This window comes from Chiroxiphia lanceolata, chromosome 2, assembly GCF_009829145.1.
Source record: "Chiroxiphia lanceolata isolate bChiLan1 chromosome 2, bChiLan1.pri, whole genome shotgun sequence".
Lineage (NCBI taxonomy): Eukaryota > Metazoa > Chordata > Aves > Passeriformes > Pipridae > Chiroxiphia > Chiroxiphia lanceolata.
Window position 1 is genome coordinate 18,598,485 of NC_045638.1, and position 12,910 is coordinate 18,611,394.

Genomic DNA, 12,910 nt, shown 5'->3' on the forward strand with positions numbered 1-12,910 from the left:
AGCTTTTACAAAGTACAGAAATGAATGGTTGTTATTAAGCATTATATTTTTTTTTGTACCTATAACTGCTTGTTGTAAGACTTTTGCTTCTGTAAGTACTCAGTAGTCTCCCTGTGAGACCAATTCCTGACCTCAACATAATCCCTATACTGTCTTATTTACTACAGCCACTTTCGTGATTAGAGTACCGTTGTGGTACAACAGCTCCCAGGGCATGAGTAATACACTTCTATGGGATTATGTTTTATTTAACTTTATTAAACCTAATTCTCAGATGGAGGCTTGGTAACCATGATGTTACATGGAAAGGGGACAGATGGGAAGACACAGATGGATGCCTTGGCACAAGAAAGACCACAATGGTTCTCATCGTTCAAATAAAACTGCTAAAAGGAAAAAATTAAGGATATCTATAGTCATATACTCTAGTCACAGTATCTTCAGCTCCTGTTTTGTTTAAACCTTAATCTCTGCTAAAATTAATGTCAAAGGAAGCTTTAAGTAGTAAGGTAGAAGTTCTACAACAATTTCATGTCACTAGCTTAGTAGCCCTTAATGCAAACAACCTGCATTTCTAAAGCTTTTTGCTCTCTCATCCTAAGATTAGGAACCATTTAGCTACAATTTTCTTCACAGATCTCTTGATTCATTGACTGGAAATTAACATAACAAGTAGCAGTTCAACTTATATTTAGCTGCTCAGTGACTGAAGCTTAAAACACAGTTCTGTTGCTGTATATGCAGGACTGCAAGAATGAATCAGCCTTAGAAATGCACAAAAGGTAAAAAGATGTCACTTTTAAGCAGGAGTAGCATATCTACAGAGTAAAGTTGCCCTAGACAGGTTCAAGCAAGAATACAATGCATTCAGAAAAGTGTACTAAGAGTGACAAAGAGGGTTTGTTTTTGCAAGCTTTACTTCCAAATAAGTACACCTGGTACAGACCGATCAGATACTTCAAGAGAAACTGCTTGCTGGTATCGGATTCTCAATAAAGGCTTTTCTACTGGAACAAAAAAGTTGCTGTACAGAAAGCAGTTGTTTAATGAATAACATGGCCTGTCCTACAGGCCTCAGACTTCCTTTTTCAGTCCACAAGATGTGTATGTGTGTGCCTGTTAGCAGTCAGATGGAAGCAGTAGTGCACTATCAGTTTGGCTACTGCAAGGACAGTGGTTACTCTGAGGGCCAATACTGAACAATTTCTCATAGAAGTATTCTACCACAGACTGCAACTGAAAGCCTCAAATTACCTTCTGTGGTTTTGTCTGCATGACTGCAAAAAAGACTCCATTAAATACAGAATTTCCTCCTGTTCATCATTATGAAATGAGTTCAGTAATATAAAAGATATTATCTTAAATGTACAAGTCCATATCCTAAAACAGCAATTTAAATAAGGGTCAAATTCAGCTTGAACACTATTATAGTTATATACTTGTATTAGGCTGAAAGCTGTCAAAATCTACTGTAAGTCAAGAGCTTCCTGAGTTCTCTACATATTGCCAATCCTTAGTTTCACAGTGCAGGTTATTACTGGTCAACACATTCATAGCTCAGGTTAACAGGAACAAGAGGTTTGGAACTTGAAGGGTGTACACTAAAAATTTTCCTAAAAAATGTCATAATGTGGATCCTTTCAAGTGCTGTTAAAGCTGACTGAATAAAGCATTTCTTTTTCAAAAAATGGTTGGTTATATTTAAGTTACTCAGTTTTTCACCTTATTGATCAGAAACATGCTAGAATGGACTTAAGGCAAAGACACGTTAGCTTTAAAAATCATCAGTATTTTGAATTAAACTGCTGGAAAAATTAGTGCAGCATTAGAAGAGTAAATGAAAAGAAAATGGACATTAAATATGTAGGAAATTTATTTCCTACTTAAAAACCTACACAAATTACAGCAACATTAGGTAATTAGAAGACCTAGAGGTAATTTATGTTAACTTATAATATTTAGAGATGAAGTACCACTCACAGCAAAAGGAATGTAGTGAGACTGAAGTTTAATATCTAGCATTGTTAAGAAACTGATGTCTAATGAAACAAAAGTGGAATGCTGATTTCATAAAAATATACACATATAAAAGTATCTTTATGCCTGAATTCCAGAACAGTTTTTCCAAAGTAGTGCTTTCAGAACTTTCAAGTTTTAATTATATTCAAAGTATTTATCATTTGAATAAAGTTGGCAAATTACATTCTTATGTTTTTACTTGACATCTTCCTAAACAGAAAGTGTCACTAATTCAGTAACGAGTCACTCATGAAGGGAGATTTTTTTTTTCTCCCCCCACGAAAGCAGCGGAATATTACAATTTTAATATTAGAGTGAAACCCATTTGTTATTTTATCTACTACACCTTCCCCATTCATTTATAGAGCAAGCTAGCCAACAGTAATTTGGCAAAAAGAAATTTAAGTCAACAACAAGATGAACTGGGTTTCGGTTTCCGATGAAGGTTTACTGTATCTGTTTGAATAAAGTGATCTGATCTATCTTCAGAGGCTAGAACTCTTCTAACAGCTTCTTCAAAGGCTGCTGCAACATTAGTGGCATCTTTTGCACTGGTTTCAAAATAGGGATGGTTGCCATTATTCCTGCACCAGTCTTGGGCTTCTTCTGTAGACACTTGCCTTTCATCAATATCAACTTTGTTACCCAGTATCACAAAAGGGAAACTTTCAGGCTCCTTGACATCTGCATAGTAAATGAATTCTTTCTTCCAGTTGCTTAAGTTTTGGAAGCTTTGAGAATCATCCACACTGAAGGTTAGCAGGCAACAGTCAGAACCTCTATAGAAAGGAGTCCGCAAGCTCCTAAATCGTTCCTGACCTGCTGTGTCCCATATCTGCATTGTAACAAAATGTCCATCGACTTCCAACTCTTTATTTAAGAATTCCACACCTATTGTATGAAACAGCTGTGCATCAAACTTGTTGGTGACATATCTGTTCATCAGCGAACTCTTCCCAACTCCACCATCTCCCAGCAGTATTACTTTAAGGAGCGATGATTTTGCTGCCATTGTTACAGGAAAAGATCCTCCTGATTCCCTAGACCTGTAAAGATTAAGAAAATCATTAAAAAGGAAAGTTGTAAGCAGCAAATTTTGCACACAGAAATATCTAGAATGTGTAAAAGTCCACCAACATCAAGTTTCGTGTACAAAAGCAAAAGGATACACTAAAGAGGTAAAGTCTAGATACTCCAATAAGAATATCCTCTCAAAAATACCATGTATAAGAGGTGTCTCTTCCACAGACTGCAATCTGCATGGCAGTCTAAGCAGTACACTGCATGAATTACTGCTCTGTCACTTAAAACACTTAAAAGCCCCAAACTCTTCAAATCACCCCCCCTTTGTGCAGAAGGAGTATCACATCACATCACATTTAACAAGTGCAATGATTCATTTATGTTCACTGAAAAAGATCCCTGAAAAAAAAGTGGAGTGAGAAAACTTTATAGAGCACATGCCTTGAACTAATAACTTTATTAACGAAGTTATTCTAAACCAGCTCACTGGGAACACAGTTATCTAAAGAACAAATGCAAATGCTGTAATTTTATTTTAAAAGTCATATGACTAGATATCAGTAGACAAACATTCAATATTTTATAGTTTACTCCTTGCACAACAGCATTGATGAACGGAATACTATTACAACTCCTACAAAAGCAAATTCACTGTTGCTACTTCAATGGTACTCAAGATGCCAGATACTGAGGTCAAGCCTACACTGACAGTTCAGTTAGTAGGTGTCAACTTCCCATAGTAAAACTGTCAAAAAGTCTGGAAGTGCTAGGGAATAATCTGGCTGCCAGCATAGGGATGGCAACCAATGAAGGCTTTTTAACTGTCAGACTTAAAAAATAAATTTTAAAAAACACAAAACCTCTAGCATTAAAGTAGTTTGCTCACCAGTGCTTTGTACCAGCCCGACCTTTGCCATCACCACCACAGTGTTTATCTAATACTGTAAAATGGTGTGTTAATTGCTTGGGGGTAAAGTTTCATTTTAACAAGCCCAAACTTAAGTTTCTGTATGAGGAGAACTGCTGCTTCTAAACTTGCCTGATAGTAAAAGAGTTCAAAGTATTCAGCCCAAACAGGCTTCTCTGAAAATAGCATCTATTTAAAATGGAAATGGGTCATAAGTTGCCTAGTCTGTCTCTTTCCTTTGAAGGAAGGAATGCGGTCTTGCTAGTTGTAATTAGTGTTACTGGCATATACATCACCCACAGAGTATGACTCTAGAATTAATACCTGACACAAGCTGGCATGAGAGTCATATGACTCTATGCCGCCTTACAATCAAGGCCTACATCGGGAGTGAGAAATTTCAGGAATTTTTTTATCAGTGACTTTCCATCTTTGAGTGTTTATTTGCTAGACACAACCTACAGTAAGACAGAAGGAATACTTTGAAGCCTCAACACAAAGAAATTTCAAAATATAAGGACCTGGCTGCTTCCATTAAAGATCTGTTCAGAACAAGTAATTTAATCAATTCATATTGTGTAATTAATAACAATATTTATAAATCCTTAATTTTGTACAGATTTGTATCACAACAATGTTAAAACTGCATAGGAGAAACAAGTAGATTGTTCATTTACCCTTCAGAGACCTAGGGGATAACTGCTATGGCTCAGGGTAGGAACACATACATTTTAATGTATGTGAAAAGCCTTAGCAGAGTCACTGGGCTACCTGCATATGAGTTACAGATTCATGCTTAACTCTTGAAAATGGTCCTGTGTATTCATTTATCTCCCTCATTTCTACTGTTGGTTAATGAATAAGTTATTTAAGCTACACCATTAGATAGGAGCTGCTTCTTAATAAATAATGCTTTCATGAGAACAGAGGGTACTGAATGTTCTCCTGTTCTTCCACTCCAGTGTAGGGAACAAGTTATAATTTATTTTTTCTGTCCTACAGAAATCAGAAGTTCCCTAGAAGACACAATGTGAATAAATAACTGGCTTAAGTAGTTCTGACTGGTACTAAGCACTTGTTTCTTTAGCTTCTGCATTTTAAACAATGGCAGTTATTATCACAGAATTGTCCATGAGGCCACATTTTAAACGAAATACAGGTAAGGAAAATGTTAACAGTATCTAGTACTTTCATGCATCCAGAACCTGCAAAAGTTATTTTGCACAATTCCAGCTATGTGGGCCATTACAGTGAGGTGTAAGAGACTGATGACCATCAAATTAGTTTTACTGGGCAGACAATTACACACCAACCACAAACTATTAAAAGTGTCTTTTCAACTGGAACAAACTGGTCCTTTCACACAAAGGCTACAGAAAGAGTCTTCCCAGGACTAACCGAAACTAACTATCTCAACCGGATATTGCAGGACACCTTGCTTTTCAAAACATTCAGCTTCCAAAGCAGAAACTGTCGTGCTAGATAGCTTTTAAGTTTTTGTCAAGTTTTTAATACAAAATAATGGAATATATATTCAGTCCTTTAAATAAGTGCTTACAAGCTGGACCTGAAGCAGCAAAGAAGCATGTTAAAAGTATTAAGAAGTATTTTTGTTTGGAAGCAGCGAAGTCTTTATACAATTATAGTTTTATTACTATATAAGGGACTCATCTGCAGCCTCAGTGATTATGTGATTTAGAGTATCTGCTGAACCACAGTGGTAGTTTCCAGCACAGTAGACTGCTGCATTTTTCCTCTGCTTACACATCTTTAGATAAGATTTTTAAAGAGCTCAATTTTTGTAATTGTTTTTCAGTTCAACAAAGAAAACTATAAAATACTTAGGACACTTGGAGAATTAATGTTAATTATCCCATTACATACTTTGAACTTATCTGTATAATGTGATTTTTGAAAGTATTTTTGGAAGGGATGGTCAACATCTGATACCATGTTTCTGAAGATTTATTACCTTAATTGTTCAGTTTAAATCATCATTCACCATCTGAAAACAAAACAAAAGCTTAATTCCTAATGTGCACCTGATTGTACATCAGAAACTGCAAGACAGAATTACAGGTAACTATTTGTTCCAGTTATTTCTTACTGAGCTACACAAATAGTTTAAAGTAAAAGTAGTCTCAACCTACTACACAGAGGAGTCTGTAACAAGAAGAATTTTCCCTCATGTTCCTCTATCATTTCAATATTCAAAGAAAGTCAGAGCAAATAAATAAAAAGCATCCCCACTCAGGTTCATTTTGATAACGATTTCTGAATTGCTTCCACCTACTTAGAAGGACTCAAGCACTTAAATCACTGACTTCAATATTCCTGTTAAAAACAGGGACCATTTTCTACTAAATATAATTTCTAACATGATCATATGCCATAATACAAAAAGTAAATTAATTGTGCCTTTCAGGATGTCCCTTTTAAACAGTGAAATGTCAAGTCAAACATTTCCATTATCAGTCCAAATATCTGCTGTCGAGACTAAAGACAATATGCTAAGCAACCTCAGAAAAATCAGTTTGCATTACAAAATCTGTGATTCTCAGTCCCTCAAAGCTTAGTGAAACACCACTGCCTTGTCTAATCTATCCATCTAGACTGTCTTATTTCTTAGTCTACAGACTTGTCTTTTTTTAACTACAAAAATAATTTCATAGATTATGGAGGATCTGCTCACACCAGAGTACTGAAGGCTGAAGACAAATGATGAATTTAAGTTTTCTCTATGGAAAAAGTGTTTGCCAACACAGTAACTGCATTGTATCTATGATGTCAGCAAGCTACAACCCCACATAAACTATTAAGCAAATCAAGTCAATCGGACCTATTTATAATTTCACTTTCACCACACTGATAGCAGCCACCACAGCACACCATGAAAAAATCCAGTCAAACAGAAAATACACATTGGAACTGATATCTCACCTCCACTCCCCCTTATTTCAATAAGACACCAAAAACTGGATCTGTTGAAATACCACCACTGACTTCCCTCAGCATTCTTGAGGAAATAGATGTAAAGGACACTTCTAATTTCCAGACTATTGTTTTTCCACTTTTATCTACTTTCTGCCTTGGAAACAGGCAATGAAATTTATTTCAATCAGCATTTTCATTCAGTGGTCACTGATGAACCAACCATCTGCTGTACAAAAGCAAGACGAAACCCAAAGGTTTTCTTGAAGATATGCAGTACACTGTCCTTTAACTGGAGCTGTTAGAGAACACCTATTTGACTTGGAGAAGGATAAGGTAAGACAGAATCAAGTTTGTTCCAACTAATCATGTTTAATTACAACCTAATACACTTTCAGCCAAGACTTATTGAAAAAAGGGGACATCTTTGATTTAAGAAAAAAACCGCTGAAGTTACCAACAAGCAGAATTAGCAGTTCCACATAAGTTATGTCAGCAAACACTAACCCTATTTCATAACTTCCTATCCTCAAATTTACACATATACAGTATATCCATTTCAGCTTTGAAGCTTTTTCAGAGTTTTATTTGCTAAGCCACCTTATTTTGTTAAACACTGGCATCAGATATTAATAGTTTAAAAAGACATACCAACACTTCAAGTATTTTGACTGACAAAAACACTCAGCTTTCAACAGAAATGTAAATTCACTACCTCATTAGTCATTAATTGCTGCTCTGTAAAATATCTGAAAAGAAGTCCCAAGAACTACCAGAGTTGCAGCACAAGGGGCACAATCCAAAACTATGTAGTTTTCAACACTTACTATTTGTGGACTTTTTACATCTCTAAACTTGTTGCTTATAGCAGATCTGCAAGTTTCCAAAAATCTGAAAAGAAAGGACAGAAGCAAATTTTCTGACTTTCCTCCCCTTAGCCAATCCTTGTTCTTGTATTTAGGAGGCAGTGGTTTATGCCCTGGCCAATTAAGTGGCACAAAAATGGTTTTTTAATGGATAAGAGGCCACGAGCCTGTTTGACCTTGAAAGAATTTTCTCTCAATTCAAAGGAAAACATCCAGATACAAAGTCAAGATGCTACATGCTTTGTACTTTCGAATATGTGACAAGCACAAACATTATTCAGCCTCCAAATTGACCCTCCCCTCCACAGGGCACTGATGTAACAGCTGTGGATCAGGAACACCCCTTTACTGACAGCCACCTGTCAGCTGCCTAGTTCTCTGGAAGCCTGCAAGCCCTTCAATCATTCAGCTCCACCTATCAAAGTCCTAAATCTCTTTGCAAGTCTTCCTTCCTATGAAGATAGTCCGTGTTTTCTTTCAGAGAGATGTTTAAGAATTTGCTGGCAGGTTATCTGAAAATTGCCTAGACATGCTTTATCTAACACTAGAATATCACTAGAATTTATTCATATTTTCTAATATGAACCCAACCCAAACTGAACTGATATACAGCTGTTGCCACTCATTTGGACACTGAAAAAGTTGTATTTAGCAGTTTCTTTATAAGCTTGTTTTTAACTCCTATGTAGTTTAGGACTCTAGTTCAAACAGTTGCCTGGCATGACTCAGGACTATGAATGAAGCAGCAGGCGAGGGGAGGAATCCTCCAGTCCCCATAACCCTTGGATCATGACATCATCCCAGTACCTACTGCCAGAATCACTTCTTTTATTCTAACTTCTATCTAGCCACAAAGTCAATCAGCAAAACTTGTCAGGAGAAACACACTTACACCTCTGCCAGTTTAATCCTGCAGAGACCTGGGCTTCACTTCCTACATCATTCCCCACGTTGAAGTAGAATGAGCAAACTATTATTTACTGGGATTTAATCAGAGCTGACATTTCTCAGCAGCTCACAGTTAAGCATCTTCCAACTTAAATATTCTATTACTTGCAGCCAACTTCAAAACACCCTTCAGTGCTGCTGCTCTTGGTCCAACATTTCTAACAATGCATCAGCTATTTGACATTCTCCTTGCAACCTGCTTCTCTGTAACTTCTTCCACTCTTTCAATAACTTATCCAACAATTATTTCTGCTCATATGTGCTTATCTTATTCTCTTGCATTAGTATCCCTTTTCCTTCAAGGAATCTTAGTAATAGCAGCCTCTATTGGTCAGGCTACATTGTACATTCATATTCTTCCCAGTATAACTATGTGACGAAAGCCCATCCCTAAGGCATTAAGTGGGTTATACTGTACCAGGCCAACATACCGTCTGCTCTGTAGAGAATGAAAACAAAAACAAAACACCAAGGGGAATGAACATTATTTTTAAAAAAACAAACAAACAAACAAAAAACCAACAACCCTAAGGACTTCTTACAAACCTTTTTGCTGGGAAGGTTTTATTCATTGTGAAATGTTTATGTAAAATTCCAATCCTAAGGAGCTGAAAAATCTGTTTCTCATGATTTATAACTAAATTGACACAAAAAAAACCCAAAGCTTGAAATCTAAATATCTTATTTGACCCTCTGCACATATTTTTAACTTAAGGAAATGGAAGGTTGGTTTGAGCACTGAAAAGCAAAACAAGGACTGCTAGAGTTTTGGGTTTTTTTACTACACATTGTCACTTTTTAACTTTACAGAAAAGGCGTTACTAAAATTAAGACAGTGAACAGAGCTCCATACAACCTGAAAGAAGACAGAGGAAAAGAAGAGTTCATTATAAATTTGACTTTGGTATGAAACACAGATATAGCTGTACAATCCTTCGGTTAGGTTTCTCTGGAAAGAAAAGTATTTTGGGTATGTCTGAGAAACAGCTCTCTCTCCAGTCTGCCATTACAGCTTGTCACCTGATAAGCTACTATAAAGTCATGGAAAAATAGAAAAAAATAATCATAAAGATAAAAAAAAAAACCTACACCAAAAAACCCCAGCCATGCAAAACAACCCTTGCTCTAAAAAAAGCAAGCACTGACAACTTCAGTGTTGCACAACAGTTTAAAAGTAAAGACAAATAAAACCCACATGCTTATTTAGTATAGCTGTAAATTATTGTGGAGAAGAAGGAAAACAACATGTAGGACGGGAGGCTGCATAACAGCTAACTGCAGACAAGTGTTTTAATTCCTGACCAAAATTTAGCCAAGAAATCCCCTACTTGCCTATCCCACCCAAGTTAATAAAAATTAAGTGCTCTCTACGTAGCTCGTTACATGTAACCTTGCTATAAAGGCCACTCACAGAGGTTCTTAGAACTAATTTTTTTGCACTTTTCTGTTATCTACTCAATTGTTTTGCACAAGTCAGATGCAACACGGAATCACTTGCACTGCCCACTAACCACCCAGACGTAAACGATTCGCCCGTCGTGCCCTATCCCTATTTCTACCCTCCCCAGTCATCCCCACACCTGAGCCCGCACAGCCACCTGCCACCACTGGAAACTCCACAGGCCCCGTAGAGGGGCTGGGTCGAGCCTCTGGTTCAAAAAAGAAGAACTGAAACCCAAGGGCGCCCCGAGCAGTTCTGTCCCTCTTCAGCACAGAATCACAGAATCGATTAGACTGGAAAACACCTCGAAGATCATCCAGCCTATGACCGAACACCACCATCTCAAGCAGATTATGGCACACCACTCAGTGCCACGTCCAGTCCTTCCTTAAACACCTCCAGGGTCGCTGACCCCACCGCCCCCGTGGGAAGCCCATTCCAAGTGCACAGCAGTGAGAAAAGGTGATCAAGAGAGCTCTAATATTTCTTCTTTTTCCGATCTGAAACGTGCTGAGGACACAGGTACGAAACCGAGCTTCACCCTGACAGATCAGAGATTCTTATCAGTGCTGAGGAAGGGCTGCCGGGCCGGAGCCGGCTGGGAACCGCCTACCAGGAGCCGCGTCCCAGAGGAGCCACCGCCTGTCCTGGAGTCACGGGATCCCGGATCACACCACATTCCCCGCCAGCCGCCCGGGGCCCTCTCCCACTGCGGCCCCGGCCGGGGCTGCCCTCCCGCTCCCCAGGCGCGCCAGGGAGCCACGGGGAGCGCCCGGGAGCACGGATAGCGCCGGGGGAGCGAGCAGGGACCGCGGCGGCGAAAGGAAGGAAAAGAACGCAACCTCACTGGGCTCCAGGCCGCGGGAAGGGGACTGCCGCCGCTCCCGGGCGCGCTGGGGAAGCCGATCCCTGCCCGCAGGAAGGGGCTGTGCCTGCTCCTGTCGCCGGTCCCGGGCCCGATCCCGCTCCCGGGCTGCGCCACCGCCGGGCGCTGGGCGAGGAGGGAACATGGCGGAGGGGGCAGGGGCGGGGCCACCATCACGTGATCCGCGCCGCGCGCGCACGGCCCCGCCCGCCGGCACAGAGGCCCCGCCCCAGCTTGAGGCGTCCGCTGAGCCCGGCGCTGCGGGAGGCGGCAATGGCGGAGGGAATGGGAAATGGGAATGGCTATGGCTGTGCCCACAGCCAGCGCACGGCACGGCTGGGCTTGTCGAGGGCCATACCTCTCATCCATCACTGTCGTGTGACGTCTGAGAGCGGCCCACAGTTCTGCTGGAAACAGATAACACTTGCTCCAGAACGCTCTGCATCATTAAACCCTAAAACGCCTAAAACCATTTGGAGGTCAGAGTTATTTATTAAAGGCAGTAGAATCATAGAATCAGCCGGGTTGGAAACCCGACCTCTAAGATCATCAAGTCCAACCCTTGTAGTCTCACTGTGCTCCACATTAAGGACCCCAGGCAAGCAAACTGGCGACTGTGAGGCAGCTTCGCTTTACAAGCAGAAACACTGAAAACTATATTTGTGTCAATGAAAGAATTAATCGAAATAGAAAGCACACTATTTAAAAAGAGTAGCCAGGCACTTTTTTTTTCCCTGTAGTAATTCAGAATAACAATGACTTGACTGTTTAAACAAGATCATGGGAAAAAAGGCTAAAGAAGCTGGTGATAGTATTTTCTGTGCTCTTACAACTCACCACGAGGATAGGGCAAAATATAATTAAAATGAAAAGAGCAGAAATTAAAGAGGTTCCCACATCATCAAGAGGAATAGGTGGTGACAGTACACCCATTAGCTCAAACAGTCATCACATGCTTCCGATCATAAGGGAGATGCAATCAGACTGGAATTGCCACTTGGCAGAGTCGTTTTGTTTTGGATCAGACCTACAACATGGCCCAAGGAGTGGAACACAAGATCTCAGTGCCATCAAAAAGAGATGTCTCCTATTGACAGGAGCAGAATTATTAAAAGGCAGTTCATGCCAGAGGCAAATCTGATGACACGAGATCCATTCTTATTTAACAAAGCTGGACTTTGAAAATTTTCAAGTACTTTATTCCTGGGATCTGCTTTCATTCAGTACTAAAGTAAAACACAAGTAAGTACTGGAGAGGTAGAAAAATGGACTCTTTAAATTAAGATAATTCTAAGACATAAAAGTTCTGATCAGTAATGGCATTATTTTGTGATATTAAAAGAAAAAATTCTTCATTTAGAAGTGGAAGAAATAATTACTCTCTTTTCACTTCATGCCTTGTGGGGTGAAGCTACCATGTTTTTGTTTTGAGACAACATTGGTTCTCAGACACTTGGATATATTTAAGGAAATTTAGAAGCACATTTTTAAGGTCATCTAGTCCAATCCCCCTGCAGTGAGCAGGGATATCTTTAACTAGGTCAGGTTGCTCAGAGCCCCATCCAGTCTGATCTTGAATGTTTCCAGGAATAGGGCACCTACCAGCTCTCTGGGCAACCTGTTCCAGTGTTTCACCACCCTCATTGTAACAATAATATTCGTAGTCTGAATATAGTCAGTTTGTCCAGTCTGAATCTAGGCTCCTTTAGTTTAAAACTGTTACCTCTTGTCCTACTGCAACAGGCCCTGCTAAAATGTCTGTCCCCATCTTTATTACAAGCCCCTTTTAGGTCCTGGAAGGCTGCAATGGGGTCTCCATGGAACCTTCTCCAGTTTGAACCACCCCAGCTGTCTCAGACTGTTCTCATAGGAGAGGTGCTCCATCCCTCTAATCATCTTGGGATCCCTCC

General features: G+C 39.5%; 1 protein-coding gene across 5 annotated transcripts; it reads right to left on the bottom strand.

Annotated features, from left to right (window-relative positions):
• Positions 1–237: 237 nt before the first annotated feature.
• Positions 238–11,131, bottom strand: RAB9A (RAB9A, member RAS oncogene family). Of its 5 annotated transcripts, none has more exons than XM_032679393.1 (3): positions 10,978–11,115; positions 5,922–5,954; positions 238–3,065 (listed from the first exon to the last, which is right to left on the bottom strand). In XM_032679393.1, exon 3 carries the CDS (start codon positions 3,029–3,031, stop codon positions 2,426–2,428), a length of 606 nt encoding a protein of 201 aa, XP_032535284.1. In that variant the 5' UTR covers positions 3,032–3,065; positions 5,922–5,954; positions 10,978–11,115; the 3' UTR covers positions 238–2,425. The 5 variants fall into 5 exon arrangements, with proteins under 5 accessions (XP_032535284.1, XP_032535283.1, XP_032535286.1 ...); XM_032679392.1 differs by lacking the exon at positions 10,978–11,115 and adding an exon at positions 6,890–7,578; XM_032679395.1 differs by lacking the exon at positions 5,922–5,954 and having other exon boundaries at positions 10,983–11,131.
• Positions 11,132–12,910: the final 1,779 nt, after the last annotated feature.

What these genes read in the sequence shown, in the direction of transcription:
- RAB9A (XM_032679395.1), bottom strand. Translation starts at nt 3,031, where the DNA reads ATGGCAGCAAAATCATCGCTCCTTAAAGTAATACTGCTGGGAGATGGT.